Genomic DNA, 25,383 nt, shown 5'->3' with positions numbered 1-25,383 from the left:
AAGAGCCAGCGCTGTCCAAAGACGTCTCCGTGGTCATGTGGCCGGCATGACTAAACGCCAAAGGCGCACGGAACGCTGTTACCTTCCCATCAAAGGTGGTCCCTATTTTTCTAATTGCATTTTTTTTAATGTGCTTTCAAACTGCTAGGTTGCAGAAGCTGGGACAAGTCACGGGAGCTTACCCCGTTACGCAGCGCTAGGGATTCGAGCCGCTGAACTGCCGACCTTTTATTTATTTATTTATTTTATTATTTATTTATCATTTAAATTTTTATACCGCCCTTCTCCCGAGGGACTCAGGGCGGTGCACAGCCACGATAAAACACATATATCCATACAATTTAAAAACAGTTTAAAACATATTAAATAATTTGGCCCTTATATTAAAAAACTAAAACACCCATTAAAATTCGTTATTTAAGCCAGCCCAGCCTGTTGAAACAGTAAAGTCTTAAGGGCACGGCGAAAGGTATGTAGGTCAGGGATCATACGTATCTTCGGGGGCAATTCATTCCAGAGGGCAGGTGCCTCCACAGAGAAGGCTCTCCCCCTGGGGGTCGCCAGTCGACATTGTTTGGCCGACGGCACCCTGAGGAGTCCCTCTCTGTGGGAGCGTAGTGGCCGGTGGAAGGCTATCGGTGGCAGAAGGCGATCTCGTAAGTACCCGGGTCCTAAGCCATGGAGCGCTTTAAAGATGGTAACCAGCACCTTGAATCGCACCCGGAAGACCACCGGGAGCCACTGCAGCTCGCGCAGGAGAGGTGTTACATGGGTGCGCCGTGTCGCTCCCATAATCTTGATCGACAAGCTCAGCGTCTTAGCCACTGAGCCGCTGCAGTAAATCCTAGACGCAGTAATGACCATACAGATCTTATTTATAAAGCTTGCAGTACCTATGTCAGCCACCAGGGTATGTCTTATAGGCTTAAAACATTGCACTATTTTCTCCATTGAGGCTGCAATACCCCACCCAACCACCCAGGGCAGAATATTCTATCAGGGTGTCAAACTCAAGGAGCCTGAGTGGCGTAGGAGGCTAATGCCTCCTAAGGCAGCATTTAACATCCAGCTGCCTGCAATTACTGCGAGTTCAATTCTCCCCAGGCTCAAGTTCGACTCAGCCTTCCATCCTTTCTAAGGTGGGTAAAATGAGGACCCGGTTTGTGGGGGCAATAAGCTGACTTTGTATAAATATACAAAAGTATGAAGGTTCTTGCTTAACGCATTATAAGCCGCCCTGAGTCTCCGGAGAAGGGCGGCATATAAATCAAATTAAAAAAAAAAAGGCCTGGGGCCTGGATCTGGCCGTGGGCCCGCAGGGCTGTTCTGGAAACAATGAAGGACCAGCCATGGTGCCTCTGTCAGAGAAAACGGAGCTCGGAAGGACCACAGGCAGCCCTCCTGAGCTCCGTTTTTATTGGCAGAGAGTTGCAGGATGCCACTGCAGCCAAAAATGGAGCTCGGGAGCCCGTTTTCACTGACAAGAGCGCTCACGCCACCACAGGCACCCCAACACGAGTGATATCGAGCTGATCATGCCCTCCCCCCAGCCACCACCCCCAGGTCTAACACAACCCTGACGCGGCCCTCAATGAAATCGAGTTTAACACCCCTGATCTATACCCTCTACAATACATTAAACCCCACTTCCTTATTTTTCACACTGAGCCAGCAATACCCAAGTCAGCCACCAGGGCAGCGAATCTTATAGAACAGTGATGGCTAACCTTTTTGCCATCGTGTGCCAAAAGCGGGGGTAATGGGGGGGATTGCGCGCGCGCGTGCCCACACTCATAATTCAATGCACCCCGTCCCCCCACGCATGCATGCATGACCCCCCCATTCTCCCCCCGCTTTTGCCACGCGATGGCACGGTCGGCCGGTAGGCCCATTTGTTTGCCCTCCCCAGGCTCCAGAGCCTTTCTAGGAGCCTGGGGACGGTGAAAACAGTCTTCCCCACTCCCCCGGAGGCCCGGAAACAGCCCGTTTCCCGACTTCCGGTGGGCCCGGAAGGCCCGAAAATCAGTTGGCCAGCGCGCACATGCGTACTGGACTGAGGTAGGGCAATGCTCGTGTGCCCACAGATATGGCTTCGTGTGCCACCTGTGGCACCCGTGCCATAGGTTCGCCATCAGGGTTATAGAATCAATATATTGCTCTAGGTTAGAACCCAGTACCCATTTGTCCAGGATGGTATACAGCCGTGACGCGTAGCCATATCAGTGGGCACGCAAGCTCAGCTCCGGTGCACATGCGCGCACCTGCCAGCAGATTTTCGGGCGTTCTGGGCCCACCAGAAGTAGGGAAACAGGCCTGCCTCTGGAGGACTTCAGGAGGTGGTGGGGAAGGCCCATTTTTCTCTCACTCCAGCCTCCAGAGCCTTTCTAGGAGTCTGGGGAGGGTGAAAACGGCCTTCCTCACCCGCCCCCCCCCAGGCCCTCCGGAGGCCAGAAACAGCCCGTTTGTGGCCTCTGGAGGGCCTCCGGGGGTGGGGAAGGCTGTTTTCGCCCTCCCCAGACTCCTAGAAAGGCTCTGGAGGCTGGGGACAGCAAAAAATGGCCCTACTGTGCCATCGTGTGCAGGAGCAGGGGAAGTAGGGGGGACCATGCACACATGCGCAGGGACAGGGCGCAAAGAATTATGGGTGTGGGCACGCACACGCGTGACCCCCCACCCACCCGCTCCTGGCACGCGATGGCAAAAAGGTTAGCCATCACTGGTATATAAGGTCTTCGGCTTGAGCTTGGGGTTGGGCTAGAAAGGTCCCTCCCAACCTTATCGTTCTATGATTCTAAGTCCACATATCTAAAAGGTTAGGAAACTCAGTGGGGGCGGGGCTTGTCAAGATCAGTGTCAGGTTGCTTCCTCCTCAGGGCTGGATGCTGCCTCCTGAATGCCAGCAGGAGAGGGAGAGATCCGTGCCCCACCTGGTTGGCCTCTGTACGACACAGTCCCCTGGTTAGGGGGTCTCCAACCTTGGCAGCTTTAAGCCTGGAGGACTTCAACTCCCAGAATTCCCCAGCCAGCAAAGCTGGGAGTTGAAGTCCTCCAGGTTTAAAGCTGGGGAATTCTGGGGGTTGAAGTCCTCCAGGTTTAAAGCTGGGGAATTCTGGGAGTTGAAGTCCTCCAGGCTTAAAACTGGGGAATTCTGGGAGTTGAAGTCCTCCAGGCTTAAAACTGGGGAATTCTGGGAGTTGAAGTCCTCCAGGTTTAAAGCTGGGGAATGCTGGGAGTTGAAGTCCTCCAGGCTTACAGCTTGGGAATTCTGGGAGTTGAAGTCCTCTAGGCTTACAGCTTGGGAATTCTGGGAGTTGAAGTCCTCCAGGCTTAAAGCTTGGGAATTCTGGGAGTTGAAGTCCTCCAGGCTTAAAGCTGGGGAATTCTGGGAATTGAAGTCCTCCAGGCTTAAAGCTGCCGAGGTTGGAGACCCCTGCGCCTGGATTATGATAACGAGCAAGGCTTTTGCAGAGACAAGGGTCGGTCACGCTGGGCATGCGCAGAGGCACTCTTTTCTTTGCCCCCTGTATTTTTCTTTCCTTCCCAAATCAAACCCCCCCCCCACACACCTAGAGCTTGTCGATCAGAAAGGACGGCAGTTCTGCAGTTCAAATCCCTAGCAGAGGTCTCCTGCGTGAGCAGGGGGTTGGACTAGATGACCTCCAAGGTCCCTTCCAACTCAGTTACTGTTAACTGTTTACCTACCTAACAGCAGGACAAAAAAAGCCAAGGGAGAATTTCTTGCAATACTCCCGCAGGCAAAACATTTCCTTTTTTGCAAGGCCACCGCTTCCTAATAAGGTATGGGAGAATGACGTCACTGGCCCTCCTCTGATTGGCCGAGGAGTCACTCGAAGGAATTTGTCTCTCTCTTTCTCTCTCTCTCTCTGCCTCCCGTCATGGCTCGGCCAATGAAAGCGAGCCGCGCGGGTCGGATTGACAGCTCCCTCCGGCCAATGGGCGCCCAAGGGAGACTCGGGAATTCGCTCGCTCGCTACAAAGTAACTGGCGCGGCGCTTCCGAACTTTTTTTTTTTTTCTGAATGGGCCGCTTCCATTCACCAGCCAGTGGCGGGAAAAAAAAGACACCCCCCCCACCCCACCGCCTCCCGGCGCGCGACTTCCCGGCTCCGTAGCCGATCAGGAATCTGCGCCCGATCCTAATCCCGGGGAGGCGAAGCGCGCACGTGCCCGGCTGGCTTCTCCGCCCGGGAGCTGCTGACGCGCAAAGGCGGAAGGCGGAAGGCAGCCGGCGGGGCTCGGCTAGTAGGGGAGCGCCGGTGGACGCGGGTAGGCATCGGGGAGGGGAAGCGGGGGCCGTCTCGGCGCTCCGTGGGGCGCGGGGGTGGGTCGGCTGGGATTAACCCGGGTGGCCGATCGCGGGGTCGGGGGCAACTCCCTGGCTGGGGGGATTCGAACTCCCCATCTCGGCCTCTCCGTCGACCTCCTCCGGGGGAAAAAAAACAAAACCCAGGTGACGGACACGGATCGGGTCTCGCGTGTCGTGGGAATGCGGCCGGAGCGCCCTTGCCTGACCTTTATGCGAAAAAAAAAAATAGGGGGAGGGGGTGAGAGAGAGATCCGGAGTTGGGGGGGGAATCCCTGCGATCTGTCCAGGATCGCGCGAAAGTTGGCTCGTTCCCTCCCCGCGATTCCTCCCTTCGCTAACCCTAACCCACCACCACCACGCGGGTTCGCGAACCCAGCCCCGTGGGCTTTCCCCGCGAAGCGCTGCCCTCTCCCCGCGGAGAAGTGTGTGGGGGGGGGATGCGGGGATTCCCTTTGATTTCCCCCACCCCCCCCCGCAGCTGTTTCCAGATGTGGCCTCCTGGACTTAGTGTTTGCCAGGTGTCCACTATTTGAGCGGACAGTCCACTTTTTTCACATTATGTTCACTATTTTTTTTTTCCACAAAATAGTGGACTTTTTTTTTTTATTCAAAAGCTTTATGATGAAATTAAAATGTAATTCAATCTTTTACGTATTATAATATAGCTGATGTTTTGAATTTTAAGTAAAGTTTTGAAGTGATTATTTTAACACCTGTTAAAATGTTTGTAAGAAAATATATAATTTAATTGTAAATTTTTTTTAAATTTTTTTACTACTTAACCCCCCCTCCTGGTGGGGGTGGGGGGGGTGGAGGAAAGAAGCGAGGGGGGGAAGGGGCTCATTGGAGCTGCCGCGGTTCCCCCACGTGTTGGGCTTGGGGGTGAAAAAAAGCACTTTCGCTTTAGCCACCAGTTACAGTCCCTGAGACTGGAGTTAGGGATGCAGAGGAAAGTGAAAGTGGGCCGCGGTTCTAACCTGCAGGGGGCAAAAAAAAAAAGGGGGGGGGGAGGGGGCTGCTGACTTTCCCTTTCTTTTGGAGCTGGGGAGGGTTAACGGGAAGAGCCCCGATTCCTAGCACGATCGTGAGAATGGAAGCGGAGATCTCGGCCTTTCCTGGAAGAGGCAGCGGTGGCGATTCCTTTCCAAGCAGCGCTCCGATTCGGCCCTGGGGAAGGGAACGGGTGGGGTGGGGGTCCTTGGTCCGCCGTAAGGGCGAGGAGAGGGAGGGCTGCAGGGATTCCCGCTTTTGTGGGCGAGGTGGTTATTCTGGAATAAAACCATTGAAATCCGAATTGTGCTTTTTGGTGGTAATGTGGTTTCTATCCTTAACAGCTCTGTCCCCTAGGAAAAGGTAGTCCTCGACTTACGGGTCACACTTACGGGTCCCCACATTTCTCTTGCTAAGCAAAACCATCCTTAAGTGGAGTTTTGCCCCCGTTTGATGACTTTCCTTGCCGCAGTGGTTAAGCGAATCATTGCAGTGGTTAAGCGAATCTGGCTTCCCCGTCGACTCTGGGGAAGGTCGCAAAAGGGGATCAAGTGACCTTGGGACAATTGCGACCGTCGTAAGTGTGAACCGGTTGGCAAACTTCTGGATTTTGATCGCAGGATCATGGGGATGATGCAAAAAGGTCGTAAAAAGCCCTACTAAGCAGGTATATACAAAAAGGATGAAGGCTATTGCTTAACGCATTGTAAGCCGCCCTGAGTCTCCGGAGAAGGGCGGCATATAAATCAAACTAATAAATAAATAGATAAATAAATGAATAAATAAACTGTGAAAAACGGTCATAACGCACTTTTTTCAGCGACGTTGTAACTTTGAGTGGCCACTCACTGAACTGTTGTAAATCAGGGACTACCTATAACCGTGATGGTGAATCTATGGCACTTGCTCAGATGCTCGTGTGTCTTGAGGGCACGCGAGTTGTCGCCCAGCTCAGCTCCACTGCGCATGTGTGTGCGCCTCCCACCGGCAAGTTGATTTTTGGGTCTCTGGCACGGGCACATGGAGGAGATATGCATGCATGCACCTCGAGTTTGTGTGCATGCACGGGGGCGGGAGGAGGTCTCGCGCTCATGCACGGGAGGTGGGATCGCGGGGAGAGCGGTGTGCGCTCCCATGCCATAATGGGCCAGGGAGGGGTGTGGTGCCCCCCCCCCATAGCCTGTTTTTGGCCCCAAGAAGCTTCAGGGAGGCTTGCCAGGCCCAAAATCCAGGAATCCTGGATAGCTCAGCAGACTAATGCATTGTGATTAACACCAGCTGTCTGCAATTACTGTAAGTTCGAATCTCACCAGGCTCAAGGTTGACTCAGCCTTCCATCCTTTCTAAGGTAGGTAAATTGAGGACCCAGTTTGTGGGGGCAATAAGCTGACTTTGTATAAATATACAAAAGGATGAAGGCTATTGCTTAACGCCTTGTAAGCCGCCCTGAGTCTCCGGAGAAGGGTGGCATATAAATCAAATTTAAAAAAAAATGGGCCGGGGGGGGTCATGTGCGCATATGTGGGGGGTGGGGGATCTTGGGGGGTTGCGTGCGCACGCGGAGCATGGGGGGGTTCACACGCACATGTGCAGGGAGCAGGGCATGGGGGGGCATTGCATTATGAGTGTGGGCATGCATGCGCATGACCCCCCCTCCCCGCTTAGACCAGTGACAGCTAACCTTTTTGCCATCGCATGCCAAAAGCAGGGAGGGGGACACACGCACGTGTGCCGACATCCATAATTCTATGCACCCCGTCCCCCTCATTCTCCCGCTCTTTTGTCACGTGATGGCACGGTGGGCCCAGTAGGCCCATTTTTCGCTCTCCCCAGGCTCCAGAGCCTTTCTAGGAGCCTGGGGAGGGCAAAAACAGCCTTCCTCACCTCCCCTAGAGGCCCTCCGGAGGCCGGAAACAGCGTGTTTCCTGACTTCTGGTGGGCCCAGAAGGCCCAAAAATCAACTGACCGGCGTATACATGCGTTTCGGAGCTGAGCTCGCGTGCCCACCAATATGGCTCCACGTGCCCCCTGTGGCACCCATGCCATAAGTTCGTCATCACGGGTATAGGTTCTCTTGCCTGAGCAGGGGGCTGGACTAGAAGACCTCCACGGTCCCTTCCAGCTCTAATCTATTCTAATTTGAGGATTATGTGTTACATCTCTGTTGCCAAGCTCCTAAATCAAATCATGTGATCCACAAGGACACTGTGATGGTCGTCAGTCCAAGGACTGGTTGCAAGTTCCTGTTTCCAGTGCCCTTGTCACTTCAGATGGTCACTAAACGAATGGTCATAAGTTGAGAACTACCTGCAGTAACATCTTCTAACGTGCTGAGTTGTTTGCAACTGGAAATTATGGGGAAACTAATAAATGATCAGACTTTGACTAAACTGGATTGGGTCATTCTGAGTGAGCCCCCCCCCCCCAGAAATTTATTTATTTATTTGTTTGTTTTAATTTGTATACCGCCCTTCTCCAACAGGACTCAGGGTGGTGAACAGCCAGAATAAAACAGAACATACAAAATTTAAAAACAGGTTAAAAATAATTAAATATTTTTGGCCGCAATTTAAAACCACCCCGATTAAAATCAATTAAATTTACCCAAAACTGTGTAGCCAGCCCGGCTAGGTGAAATAAATAAGTTTTCAGGGCCTGACGAAAAGTCCGGAGGTCTGGTATTGTACATATCTCTGGGGGGAGGTTGTTCCAGAGGGTGGGCGCCGCCACAGAGAAGGCTCTCCCCCTGGGGGTCGCCAGCCGGCACTGTCTGGCAGAGGGCACCCTGAGGAGCCCCTCTCTGTGCGAGCGTACTGGTGGGAGGCTATTGGTGGCAGAAGGCGGTCTCGTAAATACCCCGGCCCTAAGCCATGCAGGTGGAAATCTAAGGGTTGTGAGTCCTGTCACATTCAGACGGCGCCTAACTGGGGATGGCTAGAATTCACATGTATCTATCTGGACTTGGATTGCTAAATGTGCTAAGTTGTAATTTGGTTTTGGTTAGTGTATAGGTCAGTGATGGCTAACCTTTTTGCCATCGCGTGCCAGTAAGGGGGGAGTTGTGGGGGAGGTTTGCACACATGCGTGCCTACACCCATAATTCTATGCGCCCTGCGCATGCGCGCCCAACCCTCCCTCCTCCCTTGCTGGCCCGTTTTTCTTTGTCACCTGGCTCCAGATCCTCTCTATGCATCTGGGGAGGGCAAAAACAGCCTTCCCCACCTACCCCCAGGCCCTTCCGAGGCAGAAAACAGCCTGTTTCCCTACTTCTGGTGGGCCCAAAAGGCCTGAAAATCAGGTGGCTGGCACGCACATGCGCGCCAGAGCTGAGCTGGCGTGCCCACTGATATGGCTACACATGCCACAGGTTCACCATCATGGGTATAGGTAGTCCTCAACTTACAACAGTTCATTTAGGGACCAATGTTACAACGGCACTGAAAAAAAGTGATTTATGACCCTTTTTCACACTTACAACCATTGCAGCATCCCCGTGGTCAGGTGATCAAAATTTGGGCACTTGGTACGGGCACGGCCCCGTTGCAAACTGGTAGTAAAGGTAAGTAGAACCCACCCCTGAGTCTAAGTGAGATTGCTACTTGCTATTGTTATCTGCCTCAGCCCTCAAGGTTGACATCAATCTTGCAAGCATCCAAAGTACAATTTCCCCCCCCCCCTATCTCCTTTACAACCCAAGAAACTAGGGAGTGTCTCTTCTGAATCTCCCAAGGTTGTTCCCACATCCCATTGCAGGTGTTACTCATTTAACGCTACAACGGTCTCAGCCGCCAAGCGTCCAAATTTTCATCGCGTGATCATGGGGATGCTGCAATGGCCGTAAGGGTGAAAACGATTGTGAGTCGCTTTGGTCACTAAATGAATTGTTGTAAGTCGAGGACTGCCTGTAGTTGACGATGAGGATGTTTTAAGGGGTCTCGGGTGATGGCTGATTTGTGTTCCATTTCAGGAGGGGCTTCCAAGATGGCGGCCAGCATAGATGAGTGGGTGGGCTGTGCTTACCTCTTTCTCCAAGCAACGGCGGAAAAGATCTTTCTACCTACCTTCTACAAAAGCCCAGAGCAGAGGCCCTCCGTGTACAAAGCGTTGAAGGTGGCATTTGCAGGTACGTCGATAGCATTCACCCTGATCCAGCTACCCCACACGTTTATGATCAGAGGGAATCCGTTTACCCAGTTCTTGGCTAAACAGCTCAGATTTTTTTTTCTTCTGAGTTCAAAATGCTTTCCACCACTAAAGTAAAGGTTCCTATTGCACATATGTGTTAGTCATTCCTGACTCTAGGGGGCGGTGCTCATCTCCATTTCAAAGCCGAAAAGCCAGCGCTGTCCGAAGACGTCTCCATGGTCATGTGGCCGGCATGACTCAACGGCAAAGGCGCATGGAATGCTGTTACCTTCCCACCAAAGGTGGTACCTATTTTCCTACTTGCATTTTTTATGTGCTTTCGAACTGCTAGGTTGGCAGAAGCTGGGACAAGTAAGGGGAGCTCACCCCGTTATACGCGGCACTAGGGATTCGAACTGCTGAACTGCCGACCTTTTTATTGACAAGCTCAGTGTCTTAGCCACTGAGCCGCCGCGTCCCTCTACCCCTTTCCACCACTACTCTGTGTAAATCATCATCATCATCATCCTCATCCTTTCCTGCCTTCGATCTTCTGAGTCATGTTTGCAGAAAGAGTTCACGCCCAAAGTGCTTTTGTTTTCTGAATAATTTCTAGGGTGATAAGTTCAATCCATTCTCCAGTCACCGTAGCCATAAAGTTAAGAGTAGATGAGTCACCATCTACTTACCTTTGAGCTTTTAACTCCTGGAAGGAAAAATCTGGGGCAGGAATGGGGAATTATTTTAAGAGTGGGAGCTACTTTTTGCTACTGGAGTGGAAATAATGTTTGGAAAACCGAGGGCAATCTTGTACAAATGCATTATGTACATAATGGCATTGGAAGGAACAACGCTTAGATTTAGGTATCTGTTTCCTTTAGAAGAAGAGAACAAGAAAAGTTAGACATCTGAATTCATAATAATGCAAAAACAATATATAAGTGGTGCGGGGGCCTAGAGGTGGAGCTCTCGCCTCACAATGTGAGTTCGATCCTAGGTAGAGGCAGATATTTCTCTTTCTGGGCTCGATGAGAATATATCTGCTGAATATAACTCCGCATTGGCGACAGGAAAGGCATCTGGGCAGTAAATACTCAGCTCCATTCAGTTGCCCAGACTCCACCCCGCAAGGGATTTGTTGTGGTCCGCCAGCAGCCTGCGGAGCTGGCAGCCGAGTCGGACAGCGATGAGGCTGAGGAAGAACATGGGCCAGTCCTGGAGGCTGGGCAAGGCCCGTATGAGGGCTCTGCGTCGGAGGCAGAGATGGGGCCAGGGCCATGCGTGGACTTCGGAGCCTCCAGAGGCTGACAGTAGAGAGGCAGAGGAACACGAGGAGCCTGTTCCTAGTGCACGTATGAGAAGAGCTGCCAGAAGGCAGAAGCAGCTAAAGCAGAGAGGACGACTCGGGAGTAAGGCCAAGAGATGATTGGCCCCTCCCATAAGGCTTAAAAAACCAGCAACAGCTCTTGGCCTCTTTGCCGGAAAACAACCGTTGAGAGATTTGCTTCGTGTTTGGATGCATTTCTTTCTTGTCAGCGTCTTCTGTTCCTGAATTGTTGCCAAGAAAAGCCTTTGGCAGTTTGCCTAATTATCCCAAGGTCAGAGATAAACTGAGGAATGGTGTTTTGAAGAATTTGCTTTCACTTAGTTTGGACTACGCTGAGAATGAGTTCATTCTCAGCTGTTTTAATAAAATCTCTTCGCTTTTTGGAACTGTTTTGCATTTAATATTAACTACGTGGGCCTGAGTCACAACAGGATTATGGGGTCGTTAAAAGAAGAAGAGGAAGAAGAATAGCAGCAATATATAATAACATCTGGTTGGCTGTGACCAACCATAATAATAATTATGGTTATTACCATAATTACCGACGACCTCCCATCGACCCGTGCGCTCCCACAGAGAGGGCCTCCTCAGAGTGCCATCAGCCAAACAATGTAGGCTGGTGACCCCCAGGGGGAGGGCCTTCTCTGTGGGGGCTCCCACCCTCTGGAATCAGTTGCCCCCAGAGATAAGGAGAATCCAAGACCTCAGTGCCTTCCGCCGTGCCCTTAAAACCCACTTTTTCCAGCAAGCGGGCTGGCTTAAGAAGAAATTTTTAAAAGTTTTAAATTGGTTTGTGATTTTTAATTTTTTGGCCAAATTTATATATATTTTAATTGTTTTTTAATATTTGTATTTCATGTTCTTAATTCTGGCTGTACACCGCCCTGAGTCCTCAGGGAGAAGGGTGGTATATAAATTGGAAATAAATAAAAATAAATAAAATAATTGACCAACCTCAAATAATAATGTTGTGCCACCTGACTCCAAGCAACTCTGGGTAGTGTACAAATTGTTAAAAGAAGGCTATACACAAAGGAACAAAGAAGACAGAGATGGCAAACCCAGATGGTAACAAGGAAAAATACGGAATGTAGAATAACGAGTCAGAAGGGACCTTGGAAGTATTTTAGTCCAACTGTCTGCTCAGGTTGACTATACCATTCTGTTCTTCTGGAGAGGTTTATACTTCCTTCCAAGTGCAGCCAGCATTGATTAGGACAGAATCCAGAAAGGGTATTCAAGAATAACAATCCATGTTAATGTATTAACAGCGGCTAGAATTGTGTTTGCTAAAAATTGGAAAAATGAGAAAATGCCAATGCAGGATGAAGTTATTAAGAAAATAATGGAATGTGCTGAAATGAGTAAATTGACATTTGAAATTAGAGAACAAGAAGATAAACAATATTATAAGATATGGGACTTATTTTATCAATGGTTAGACAAAAAAATATGGAAATGAAATATGGTAGAGATCTTCACAATACAAGAATTGTAGAACTATGTGAAATAAAATATAAAGATGTATTAGTAGACAGATTTGGGAGGATGAAATGAATGTTATAATAAAAATTAACTCAAATTTAAGAATATTTTGAATAATAACGAGGGAAGAAGTTGTCATAATTAAATGATTGATTAATGTAGTGGGGGCGCGCACTCGCTATCTTCGAGCGGTGGCACGCCCCGGTCCCCATAGCCCTTCTCGTATCCCAGGCTGTTCAGACTCTCAGGGCCCGAGCCTTCGGCTGCTGTCGTGCAATGCCAGGTCCGTGGTAAATAAAGCCCCCCTCATTTGCGATCTTATTCAGGAGGGGGGAGCGGACCTGGCAGGTATTACGGAGACCTGGTTGGGCCATGAGGGGGGGGTTCCCCTCGTGGATATGTGCCCACCAGGTTTCCGAGCATTCCATCAGCCGAGAGCTCAGGGCAGGGGCGGGGGGGTGGCGGTTATTATAAAGGAAAGTCTTGATCCGAGAGAGACCACTGTTCCACAGATAGCCGGATGTGAGTCCCTTTTTGTGAGGTGGGGTCGTGGAGTACAGATGGGCTTGTTGATCACGTACCTGGCTCCCTGCCGCGTGGCAACGGCCCTGCTCGAGCTGCTCAACGTCATAGCTGAGGTGGCGGTTGGTACCCCCAGACTTCTAGTCATGGGGGATTTCAACCTGCCATCTGTCGGCGAAACGTCTGAGGTGGCTCGAGAGTTCATGGCTTCCATGACGGCCATGGACCTTACTCAGTTAATTCATGACCCCACTCACACGGGTGGACACACTCTGGACTTAGTTTTTGTCTCTGGTCAGTGGTTGAGTGGCCTTGATACAGGGGATATAGTCATCGAACCCTTGTCATGGTCTGACCACTCGCTCCTTCGACTGGACTTTCTAACCGCTACACCCCGCCGCAGGGAGGCGGGACCGACCAGGTGGTTCCGCCCCAGGCGCCTGATGGACCCTGATAGGTTCCAGATGGAGCTTGGGCCATTTCCTGAGACTCTGGCTCATGACTCGACTGAGGACCTGGTGGCCGCCTGGGATAGTGCGGCTGCCGGGGCCTTGGACCGTGTCGTGCCTTTGCGGCCTCTGACCCGGCACCGAACTCACCTAGCTCCTTGGTTCTCCGAGGAGCTCAGGGAGATGAAGCGCCGGAAAAGACGCCTGGAGAGTAGTTGGAGGACCAGTCGCTCCGAATCCGACCGAACACTGGTGAGGTCTCATATTAAGACCTACCTAGTGGCGATAAAAGCAGCGAAATCTAGTTATTTTGCCGCTCTTATCGCGTCATCAGATAATCGCCCGGCCGCCCTGTTTAGGGTGACCCGCTCCCTCCTCCATCTGGAAGCGCGGGATGACCCCTTGCAGGGCCGAGCCGAGGACTTTGTGCAGTATCTGTATGACAAAATCGCTCAGATTCGGGAAGGACTGGCCTCTGACTGGGTATGTCCGGACGGGATGACTGAGGCAGGTCTTGAGAGTGTTATCTGGGGGGAGTTCGATCCTGTGGCTCCCGAGGACATGGACAGGGTCCTGGGACGGCTGAACACGACCACATGTTTATTGGACCCGTGTCCCTCCTGGTTGGTACTGGCTTCCCGGGAGGTGACACGAGGCTGGCTCCAGAAGATTGTTAACGCTTCTTTGAGTGAGGGGGTCCTGCCGGCCGCTTTGAAAGAAGCGGTTGTGAGGCCCCTCCTCAAGAAGCCCTCTCTGGATCCGGCTGTTTTGGCTAACTATCGTCCAGTCTCCAACCTTCGCTTTGTTGCGAAGGTTGTTGAGAGTGTGGTGGCGCAACAGCTTCCCCGGTACCTGGATGAAGCTGTCTATCTAGACCCGCTCCAGTCCGGCTTCCGGCCTGGGCACAGCACGGAAACGGCATTGGTCGCGTTGGTGGATGATCTCTGGAGGGCTCGGGATAGGGGTTGCTCCTCTATCCTGGTCCTGTTAGACCTCTCAGCGGCTTTTGATACCATCGACCATGGTATCATGTTGCACCGGTTGGCGGGGTTAGGGGTGGGGGGCACCGTTCTGCGGTGGTTCTCCTCCTACCTCTCTGACCGGTCGCAATCTGTGTTGACGGGGGGGCAGCGGTCGACCCCGAGGCACCTTGCTTGTGGGGTGCCACAAGGGTCGGTCCTCTCGCCCCTTCTGTTCAACATTTATGTAAAGCCGCTGGGTGAGATCATCCGTGGCTTTGGGGTGGAGTTCCATCAGTACGCTGATGACACCCAGCTGTACATCTCCACCCCAGGCCACCCCAACGATGCCCTTGAAGTGATGTCCCAGTGTCTGGAGGCCGTGCGGGCCTGGATGGGGAGAAACAGGCTCCGACTCAACCCCTCCAAAACCGAGTGGCTGTGGCTTCCAGCGTCCCGATATAGCCAGCTGACGCCATCGCTGGCTATTGGGGGCGAATCACTCGCCCCCACGGAGAGGGCTCGCAACTTGGGCGTCCTCCTGGACGCACGGCTGTCTTTAGAAGATCATTTGACGGCCGTGGCCAGGGGGGCTTTTTATCAGGTTCGCCTGATACGCCAGCTGCGCCCCTTTCTAGATCGGGACTCTCTACGCACAGTCACTCAGGCACTAGTCATTTCCCGCCTGGACTACTGCAACGCTCTCTACATGGGGCTCCCCCTGGGGTGCACCCGGAGGCTGCAGCTGGTCCAGAACGCGGCCGCGCGGGGGATTATGGGGGCGACGAGGCGCTCCCATGTGACACCTCTCCTGCGCGAGCTGCACTGGCTCCCAGTGGTCTTCCGGGTGCGCTTCAAGGTGTTGGTGACCACCTTTAAAGCGCTCCATGGCTTAGGGCCGGGGTATTTACGAGACCACCTTCTGCCACCAATAGCCTCCCACCGGCCAGTACGCTCGCACAGAGTGGGCCTCCTCAGGGTGCCGTCCGCCAGACAATGTCGGCTGGCGACCCCCAGGGGGAGAGCCTTCTCTGTGACGGCGCCCACCCTCTGGAACAACCTTCCCCCAGAGTTACGTATAATAACAGACCTCCGGATTTTTCGTCGGGCCCTGAAAACCTATTTATTTCAACAAGCTGGGCTGGCCTGAGTTAAATTTTAAATTGATTTTAAATTGGGTTATCTTAATTTCGGCCAAAATATTTAATTATTTTAATACTGTTCTTAAATTTTGTATGCTTTGTTTTTATCTTGGCTGTGCACCGCCCTGAGTCCTATTGGAGAAGGGCGGTATAGAAATTTAATAAATAAATAAATAAATAAATAAATGAAGATAATAATATATAGATATATATTAGGTCGATGATATGAGAATTTAGGTAAACTGTAAATTGTAAACTATGAATTTGGTGTAGAGGCACAAAAGACTTGTAACCAACCGACACACTGTTTGCAATGTAAGATGGTTTTTATGTATGTTATTTAAAAATTAAAATTAAAAAAAAAAAAGAATAACAATCTACACCTAAGTGGAGCACTTGTTCCAGAATAGATCGCTACTCCCAAGGAACTCTTCCAAACAATCAAAATGAGTTTTGTCTCATTTTTGACCTGCCACTGTCCACAGTTTCACGGTGCCGACATTACAGGAAGGCAGAGTTCAGGAGCACTCAGAAATGGTTCCAAGAACCTGGTGTACTGTTGATGCAAGTTGCCTTGCAGAAGAGACTTCTGCTTTTCTTCTTCCTCCTCCTTAGACGCAGTCCCAGCTGACCTCCCCACAAGCTCCTCCTCCAGAGAGGACTTATTCAAGGATATAACCGTTGCCTGTAGCAGCATTTTTGAAACCTGGCAACTTTAAAAGATATGGGCTTCAAATCCCAGAATTCCCCAGCTGGTCTTCTGGAAGTTGAAGTCCACATGTCTTAACATTGCCGAGTTTGAAAGACAGTGGCTTCGATCTTCTGCTGCAGCAACCAGCAGTAAACCATCTGACTCATCTTCCATTTTTCCCTTCTTTCCACCACAGAATCCATAGGGGACTTCAGCAGGGTGGATATTCTGAAGGTCCATTGTAGTGATCCCGATTTGATCATCCAGCTGAAATTCAACAAGCAAGAGAACTGCAGAAAGTTCCTGCAAAGCTACCAGCAAGGAGAAGTTCAAGAAGCTCTCCAGAAGTGCCTCAAGATCTACTTGTCCTTGCCCAGCCTGGAGCTCCTCAAGACGGAGCTGAGGGCTGGTGCTGAAAAGTTGGATTCCATCATCCAAGAAGAACAACGTTGTCTGGAAAGCATCTCTGGCGAGAAGGTAAGTGTCAGAATCTGAAATAAGCAGCTGCTTAAATGCAGGCCCTGTGTCCACATAAACAAAGGTCCAGTGCCTTCTTGAGAGCCTCCATTGATGAAGCTCCCACAACTTCCGAAGGCAACTTCTGTTCCATTGGTGGACTAGAAGACCTCTTGAGTTCCCTTCCAACTCTGTTATTCTGTTATAAGAGCCGAGATGGCGCAGTGGTTAGAGTGCAGTACTGCAGGCTACTTCATCTGACTGCTAGCTGCAATTCAGCAGTTCAAATGTCACTGGCTCAAGAGATTGAGTCAGCCTTCCATCCTTCCGAGGTGGGTAAAACGAGGACCCAGATTGTTGGGGGAAATAGGCTGACTCCGTAAAACACTTAGAGAGGGCTGTAAAGCACTGTAAAGCGGTATATAAGTCTAAGTGCTATTGCCCTTCCTTCCATCCATCCATCCATCCAGTATTGCAGGCTGACTCTGCCCACTGCCAGCAGTTCGATCTTGACCGGCTCAAAGTTGACTCAGCCTTCCATCCTTCCAAGGTGGGTAAAACGAGGACCCAGATTGTTGGGGGCAAGCGGCTGAGTTTGTAAATCACTTAGAGAGGGTTGTAAAAGCACTATGAAGCAGTGTATAAGTCTAAGTGCTATTGCTATTCAGATTAGAGAAATGCTAACTAACGCATGCAGCAAAGAAAGAAAAGAATTTACAGAAACTTCGCCCCTCCCTCCCGCCATGTCTCTCACTGTCTTTCTTTTTTTGAAGCCGGATCATCTTATAGATGAAGCTGTAGCAGAGCTGGAAGCCTGTCTCGTGAACCTTTCATTTCAACAAAGCGTCTCTCCATCCCCGAAATGGCAGCTCTCGTCAGATTCTTCCCTCCCCTCTTTAAATTCCTCCCCTCCGTCTTCTGGCCCTCCGGAGATTTCAAAGACTTCGGTTGAAGAAGATATCTTCTTTTTCCAGAACCAGCAATTTGGTGAGTGTTTCAGGCAAGGACTTGAGACGAAAATGCTGGGGAGAGGTAACGCATGGAAGGCCGAAGCGGGTACAGACATATTCAGTAGGTTCTCCACAAGGATTGTACAGGTAATTCTCAATTTAAAAGCCATTCGTTTAGTGACCGTTCCAACTTACAGAGGCACCGAAAAAAGTGACAAGATCGTTTTTCCCACTTGTGACTGTGGCAGCATCCCAGTGTTCACATGCTTTGGCAACTGGCATGTTTTTTATAACAGTTGCAGTGTCCCAGGGTCATGTGATCATCCTTTGGATGGTTGTTAGGTTGGCTCAGCCTTCCAGCCTTCCGAGGTGGGTAAAATGAGGACCCAGATTGTTGGGGGCAAGAGGCTGAATCTGTAAACCGCTTAGAGAGGGCTGGAAAGCACTGTGAAGCAGGGTATAAGTCTAAGGGCTATGGCTATTGCCCTTCCTTCCTTCCTTCCATCCATCCATATCCATCCATCCATGATGCACAGTGGTTAGAATGCAGTATTGCAGGCAAACTCCGTCCACTGTCAGCAGTTCGATCTTGACCAACTCAAGGTTGACTCAGCCTTCCGTCCTTCCAAGGTGAGTAAAATGAGGACCCAGATGGTTGGGGGTAAGAGGCTGACTCTGTAAACTGCTTAGAGAGGGCTGGAAAGCACTGTGAAGCAGTATATAAGTCTAAGTGCTATTGCTATTGCCCTTCTTTCGTTCTTCCCTCCCTCCCTTCCTGCCTTCCTCCTTTCCTTGGTGACGCAGGGGTTGGAATGCAGTATTGAAGGCTAACTCTACCCAATGCCAACAGTTCGATCCTGACCGGCTTAAGGCTGACTCAGCCTTCCATCCTTCCGAGGTTGGTAAAATGAGAACCCAGATTGTTGGGGGCAAAAGGCTGACTCTGTAAAACCGCTTAGAGAAGGCTGGAAAGCACTGTAAAGCGGTATATAAATCTAAGTGCTATTGCTATCTTCCTTCCTTCCTTCCTTCCTTCCTTCCTTCCTTCCTTCCTTCCTTCCTTCCTTCTTTCCTTCCTTCCTTCCATCCATCCATCCATCCATCCATCCATCCATCCATGATGCACAGTGGTTAGAATACAGTATTGCAGGCAAACTCCGTCCACTGTCAGCAGTTCAATCTTGACCAGCTCAAGGTTGACTCAGCCTTCCATCCTTCCAAGGTGAGTAAAATGAGGACCCAGATGGTTGGGGGCAAGAGGCTGACTCTGTAAACCGCTTAGAGAGGGCTGGAAAGCACTGTGAAGCAGTATATAAGTCTAAGTGCTATTGCTATTGCCCTTCCTTCCATCCATCTATCCATCCATCCATGCTGTCTGCGCGTTTCCCTCACTTCTCTAAGACCTTGGCTCATGTAAAGTAATCTTAATTAGGAAAGATTAGATAAGATGACTGAAAAACATGTAGGTACTAGTCGTAGAGAATTTATTACAGTTTAGAACCTGGCACAAAGATGTAAAACCATTTTCAGTCATAGGAGATGACATAGACATGCAAACGATAAATGGATTAGATATGGGAATGGTATTACATTCATGTAAAACTGCAGTGAAAATGGTTGATTTCATTGCAAAAGAAATAAACAAAACTTATTTACTAAAATTATTGAAAATAATCTGGAAATATGTTAGATTATTGATGAAGCCTCAGCGATATCTTGCAAACCAATTGTTCTACTTTTCTTAAAAGTTGAGGATTCGGTTACCTCACCAACAATTTTCCCTGAGCTAGTTGAATTGGAAAAACAAGATGCACAGACAATACATTCTTCAGTTATGGAAAGTTTAAATAATGTTGGGCTTACTAAGAACCACCTAGAAAAAAAAAAATTAATAGGATTTTGCTCCGATGGTGCCAGCGTTATGCTTGGGAGAAAATCTGGAGTGAGTACTAGTGAAAGCATCTAGTGATGGAGTACCCACTATGAGTTATGATGTTGCAAGTTCCTTTGGGTGGAGTTTGTGTTATGTCATTCTTTCTACTTATATTTTGGTATAGCAATCAAATAAATTTTCTAAACTGTTTGAATGTGATTTGTTTGTTGGAACAAATGGTTCTATAAAATCAGAGGACATGGATTAAATTCCTGCACCTTAATCTGGATTCAGATTAAGCTTAATTCCTTGTCAGTATGGTTCAACTAAGAGTTTAAAGAATAGGTTAAACATCTGGGTGAAATATTAGAAACAAAGCTGGGGTTTATTTGTATCAGTGCTAGTGCAGAAATCAAATGAGAGGCTTCCTGAAGTTCAAATAGAAAATGGCATCCATGTCTTATTCATCTACTATCAATTTTTTAATAGAATAAAACAGAGATTGAACAGAGATGGAAATAGAAATATTTCCTATTGTCAAATCTGCTGGAACACCCACAGACTAATCATATTCTACCTGGCACTTGGCCACACCCATCCAGTAACATGCCCGCCCTGCAATGCCCACCAGTCACATGGTCACTTGGACACACCCATCCAGTCACATGGCCACCTGTCCATGCCCCCAGTCACATGGTCATGCCCACCCAGTCACATGGTCACACCCACCCAGTCACATGGCCACCAGGTGCCTGGCCACGCCCCCCCAGTCACATGACCTCCTGGCCATGCCCACCAAGTCATGGTCACCTGGGCGCGCCCACCAAGTCACATGGGCACACCCACCAAGTTATATGACCACCTGCCACCCCCCAGTCACATGGCACCCAGCCACTCCCACCCAGTCACATGGCCACACCCACCCAGTCACATGGCCATGCCCACCCAGTCACTTGGCCACACTCCTGTCACATGACCACTTGGCCACACCCACCGAGTAACATGACCACCTGACCATGCACCCAGCCACATGGCCACGCCTACCAGTCACATGATGCCTGGCCACGTCCACCCAATCACATGGCCACTTGGCCATACCCACCAAGTCACATGAGCACCCAGCCACAACCATCTGGCCACGCCCAGAGAACCTGTTGTTAAATTATTTGAACCCCACCACTGGTTGTAAGTGGAGAACTACAATAGAAATATCAATAGCACCGTCTTAGACTCATATACCGCTTCACAGTATTTTCCAGCCTTCTCTGAGCGATTTACAGAGTCAGCATATTGTCCCCAACAACTTGGGTCATTTTACCCGCCTCGGAAGGACAGAAGGCTGAGTCAGCCCTGAGCCGCTGAGAATTGAACTGCTGGCAGCCGGCAGTCAACAGAAAAGCATTCTAACCACTGTGCCACCAATGATAGTAAAAGCTTTAAATAACGGTGTATTTCTTCAGCCTCCCCCTAGAGGGCGCACTGAAAACAGTTTCTTTGCACAGTATAAAAGTTCGTGTTGAACAAAACTTTTCCCTAGAGAAATTTTGCCGGAAATTCAGCTTGTGGGGTGGCAGGCAGCCCTTGTGCAACCTTGAAACGCCCCCCCCCCAAGAATGTGTACCCTTTCCTCCCATGGAGCTTTTAAAAAATGTATTCCAGGGTGAATGAGTGCAGAGAAGAGCAACAAAGAGGATTAGGGGGCTGGAGGCAAAAACATAACGAATAATGGTTACAGGAAGCTACAACGGTCGTAAGTGTGAAGAATGGTCATTTTTGGGTGCTGTTGTTAACTTCAAATGGTCCCTGAAAGACAGGAAGTCGAGGACTGCCTGTGCAGCATGGGAGAGAGGTGGGAGAGGCCGTGCACAGAACTGCAGCCTAAACATAACCTTTGTCAACGAGAGGTATGCAAGAGGTTACAATAATTTTTATTTTCTGGCTCCCTCGTGCAGCCAACAGAAAAATCGCCCCCGATGACCACCAGAAGTTCGCCAAACTGGTATCCAAGAAATGGAAGCAGGTGGGCCGGTCCCTCTACCTGCAGACCAAATGCCGAGCCCTGCGGGATCCCTTCATCGATAACCTCGCCGTCGAATACGAGCGCGAAGGCCTCTACGAACAAGCGTACCAGTTGCTACGCAGGTATATTGACTCGGAAGGCAAAAAGGCCACCATTCGGTGCCTGGTGGCTGCCTTGGAAGACAACGGCCTCATCAACTTAGCCGAAGAACTTTTGGGTCTCCACCAAAGTGACTTGTGAAGAAGAAGAAGAAGGAAAAAAAAGTGTTTTTTTAGAGACTGCTTTGTGCCTCTGTGTTGATCCAGCGGTGAGATCCAATTTTTTTTACTACCGGTTCTGTGGGCGTGGCTTGGTGTGGCTTGGTGGCCGTGGCAGGGGAAGGATACTGCAAAATCCCCATTCCCTCCCCACTCCTGGAGGAAGGATACTGCAAAATCCCCATTCCCTCCCCATTCCTGGGGGAAGGATACTGTAAGAGCCGAGGTGGCGCAGTGGTTAGAGTGCTGTACTGCAGCTACTTCAGCTGACTGCTAGTTCAGCAGATCAGCGGATCAAATCTCACCGGCTGAAGGTTGACTCACCCTTCCATCCTTCCGAGGTGGGTAAAATGAGGACCCAGATTGTTGGGGGGCAATATGCTATTTAGTATACTGTCTTTGGTGTAAGCCACCCAGAGTCCTCGGAGAGTGGGCGGCATAGAAATACGAATAATAAATAAATAAATAAATAAATAAATAAATAAATAAATAAATAAATAAATAAATAAATAAATAAATAAATAAATAAATACATAAATAAATACATAAATAAATAAATAAATAAATAAAATCTCCATTCCCACCCCATTCCTGGGGGAAGGATATTGCAAAATCTCCATTCCCTCCCCATTCCTGGGGGAAGGATACTGCAAAATCCCCATTCCCACCCTATTCCTGGGGGAAGGATATTGCAAAATCCCCATTCCTGGGGGAAGGATACTGCAAAATCCCCATTCCTTCCCCACTCCTGGGGGAAGGATATTGCAAAATCTCCATTCCCACCCCACTCTGGGACCAGCCAGAGATGCTATTTGCCGGTTCTCCGAACTACTCAAAATTTCCGCTACCAGAACCTGTCAGAACCTGCTGGATTTCACCCCTGGATTGATCCTCCCACTGGACTTTCTTGTGCATCTTATTCAGTCCCTGATCAGCTACGGCTTCTTCCTATCAAGAATCAAGTCCAAAATCCTGAAGTCAAACTGGAAGATCAAGTAGGGTTTCAACAAGAACTTGCAAGCCTGCTCTGAAAGAGCAGAGGTCCTTCTAATTGGAAATGGAAAAGATCACTTCACCAGACACTCTCAGATTCAGGAGATACCTGTAAGCACAGGAGAGGGTGGGTAGAATGAGAAGGGATGGGTCCTTATCAGAGGGAGACCCCCAACCTGGAAATAAGGAGGAATTTCCTGACAGAACAATTAATAATAGAACAGCTGCTGGGGTGGGCTTCAAAAATTTTAGCAAGGGATTCTCTGGGTGGGTGTGGCCTAGTCAGCCTGCACCATGGTGGGGGAGGCGTTTTTGCCCTCCCCGGGTTCCAGAGGCTTTTCTCAAGCCTCCGGGACAGCAAAAACAACCTCCCCAGGCTCCGGAGGCCCTCTGGAGGCTGGAAACGGGCCCGAACTTCCGTTAGGCCCGTTTTTTTTCCAAACTTCCGTTAGGCCCGTTTTTCGCCCTCCCCGAGCCTTCGCGCTCACTCTCCACTTACCTGCATCCAAAACGGGCCGCATGAGGACTCCTGGGAGGGGCAGGGTGGGCGAGGCCAGCCAGGAGTGGGATTTGGGGTTCTCCGAACTGCACAGAATCTTAGCTAGAGCTTCTCCTGAACCCCCTGAACAGCTTGCTTTCTAGAGTTGTGGGTACTCCATCATCGAAGGTTTCCAAGAAAAGATTGGAGAGTCATCTGTCCTGGATGATACGTGGTCTCCTGGCCTCGGACTAGTTTGACCAAAAGACCTCCAAAGTCCCTTCCAGCCCTATGATTCTCTCTTCCCCCCTATCGTGATCAAATGGCAGATTTAACTTTGATGTTCTCCTAGTCTTCAAGAGGCCTTCTGAGTAACTGAGGAGACCATTGGTGAAATAAAGAATAGCCCAGATATATTTTCATTTTCAACTCATGAGAATCCATTCATGGTCTTCGTATGTGTGTGATTCAATCAACTACAGATCAGGCATCTCCGTCAACGTTGGGAAATTTATGATCCTCCAGGTTGATGAGATGTTCTCCGTTTCCTAAATAGATTTGTTATGTTATTACAGACTCTCATAAATTACCTCAGGGGAACCATTTCAAGGAGACCTTGAGCTACGAGTTCCTGATTGATACGAGCTTAAGTCTATTTGCTGTTGAAGGACTTAAATCGGGGATGTCCAATCTGGCAATTTTTAAGACTGGTGGACTTCAACTCCCAGAATTCCCCAGCCTTGTAGAGCTGACTGGGGAATTCTGGGAGTTGAAGTCCACCAGTCTTAAAGTGCTTAGATGTTTACATTGAAAGTCCCAACTGATGCTTCTAAGCGAAGACTGATAAAAATGAATCATTCATTCATAAACACAATAACGGGTTGAGAATGAAAGTCTGACCCATTCCTGGGTAACAGAGTTGGAAGGGACCTTGTAGGTCATCTAGTCCAACCCGCCGCCCAACCAGGGCATTATTTACACTAACAGATTTTTCTACACTGGCATTTTCAATCTCTTGAGTTATCCAAGAGGATACTTTTATACCAGTGTTTCTCAGCAATTTTAAGAGGTTTGGACTTCAACTCCCAGAATTCCCCAGCATGCTGGCTGGGGAATTCTGGGAATTGAAGTCCAAACCTCTTAAAAGTTACCAAGATTAATGTTCTAATACAGTTTCTGTGACCATGGAAACTTGTCAGCATATTTCATTAAAATAAGATGAGTCTCAGGTATTTTGTATAAAACGGTTGTATTTTATTCAAATTCGATTTTTTAAAAGTAGAAATTTTATTTTTATTTTTATTTTGCTCGAAACAAAAAAGCTTGGTCTGCCTGAGAATGATTTGACTATTTTTTTTAAAAGTTGAGCAGGGAAATTGAGCACATGTTCACTTTAATCTTTATAGTTGCTGTCCTTAATTGCTTGCTTCTCTTAGTCTTTTAATTAGTGCTAAAACATGGAGCAACGTTTAACGTATTAGCACTATAATGCTCTAATGTTAAATCAAATACTAACGGTTATAATTTGACAATGATTAAAACCTCATCTCTTTTATGTTTAAAAAAAAAATTCCAAGAGCATATAATGCTATAGTACTATTTTTTTTTTAACTCTAGGAAGAAACTTTCTGTTTTGATGAAGGCTTTTAAAGTCTTATTGTAAATGACTGTTAACTTCTAGAATTGTATGCATTTTGCTGATACCTTGTTTTCCCTAAAATAAGACCCTGTCTTATATTTTTTTGAACCCCGGAATAAGTGCTTGGCCTTATTTTTGGGGAGGTCTTATTATTTTGGGGTGCTTGGAGCAAGATGGGGCTTCTCTTGTCGTCTTACCTGATTTCCAGCTCTGCGTTTAAATGTTTTCGGGGAGGGCTTATTTTCAGGGGAAGGCTTATTTTAATGCATGCGCTCAAGAGCCCAATTGGGCTTATTATTAGGGGATATCTTATTTTCGGGGAAACAGGGAATTTCACTAATATTTCACTGTTCTTTTTAATCAGACCTGTACATTTGTTTTAATTCAAAGTGATTAAAAGGGAACAATATCAATATCCCAGTTGCCTACCAGAGATTTTAATAAAGATGTGCTAATATTCAAAATATATTTTTGTTTCCCATCAAATCATGGATAGAATACGAGAAGGAAGAGCATGAAAATAGTAAGCCGTCATGGCATTAAAAAAAAAAAGTAATAATTCTGCTCATAGCTGAACAGCGGGAAAACTATTGCTTAAACTTACCGTAGTTTTTGGAGTATAAGACGCACCTTTTTTCCCCCTAAAAGTGGGTGAAAATTTAGGTGTATCTTATAGACCGAATACGGACGTTTTCGCCATT

General features: G+C 48.9%; 1 protein-coding gene across 2 annotated transcripts; it reads left to right on the top strand.

The window, feature by feature from the left end:
* Positions 1-3,903: 3,903 nt before the first annotated feature.
* On the top strand, positions 3,904-21,593 carry TRADD (TNFRSF1A associated via death domain). Of its 2 annotated transcripts, none has more exons than XM_034425483.3 (5): positions 3,904-4,286; positions 9,284-9,439; positions 16,213-16,493; positions 17,246-17,459; positions 21,248-21,593. In XM_034425483.3, exons 2-5 carry the CDS (start codon positions 9,298-9,300, stop codon positions 21,553-21,555), a joined length of 945 nt encoding a protein of 314 aa, XP_034281374.2. In that variant the 5' UTR covers positions 3,904-4,286; positions 9,284-9,297; the 3' UTR covers positions 21,556-21,593. The 2 variants fall into 2 exon arrangements, with proteins under 2 accessions (XP_034281374.2, XP_034281375.2); XM_034425484.3 differs by having other exon boundaries at positions 4,139-4,262.
* Positions 21,594-25,383: the final 3,790 nt, after the last annotated feature.

Source organism: Pantherophis guttatus, chromosome 11 (assembly GCF_059756535.1).
Source record: "Pantherophis guttatus breed Tessera chromosome 11, ASM5975653v1, whole genome shotgun sequence".
NCBI classification, from domain to species: Eukaryota; Metazoa; Chordata; class Lepidosauria; order Squamata; family Colubridae; genus Pantherophis; species Pantherophis guttatus.
The sequence above is the reverse complement of the archived record's forward strand: the minus strand, read 5'-3'. Positions and strand labels throughout refer to the sequence as shown.

Coding starts and splice junctions, on each gene's coding strand:
- TRADD (XM_034425483.3), top strand. CDS start 9,298: ATGGCGGCCAGCATAGATGAGTGGGTGGGCTGTGCTTACCTCTTTCTC. Junction 9,440..16,212: donor GTTGAAGGTGGCATTTGCAG/GTACGTCGATAG, acceptor TTTCCACCACAG/AATCCATAGGGGACTTCAGC. Junction 17,460..21,247: donor TTTCCAGAACCAGCAATTTG/GTGAGTGTTTCA, acceptor TCCCTCGTGCAG/CCAACAGAAAAATCGCCCCC.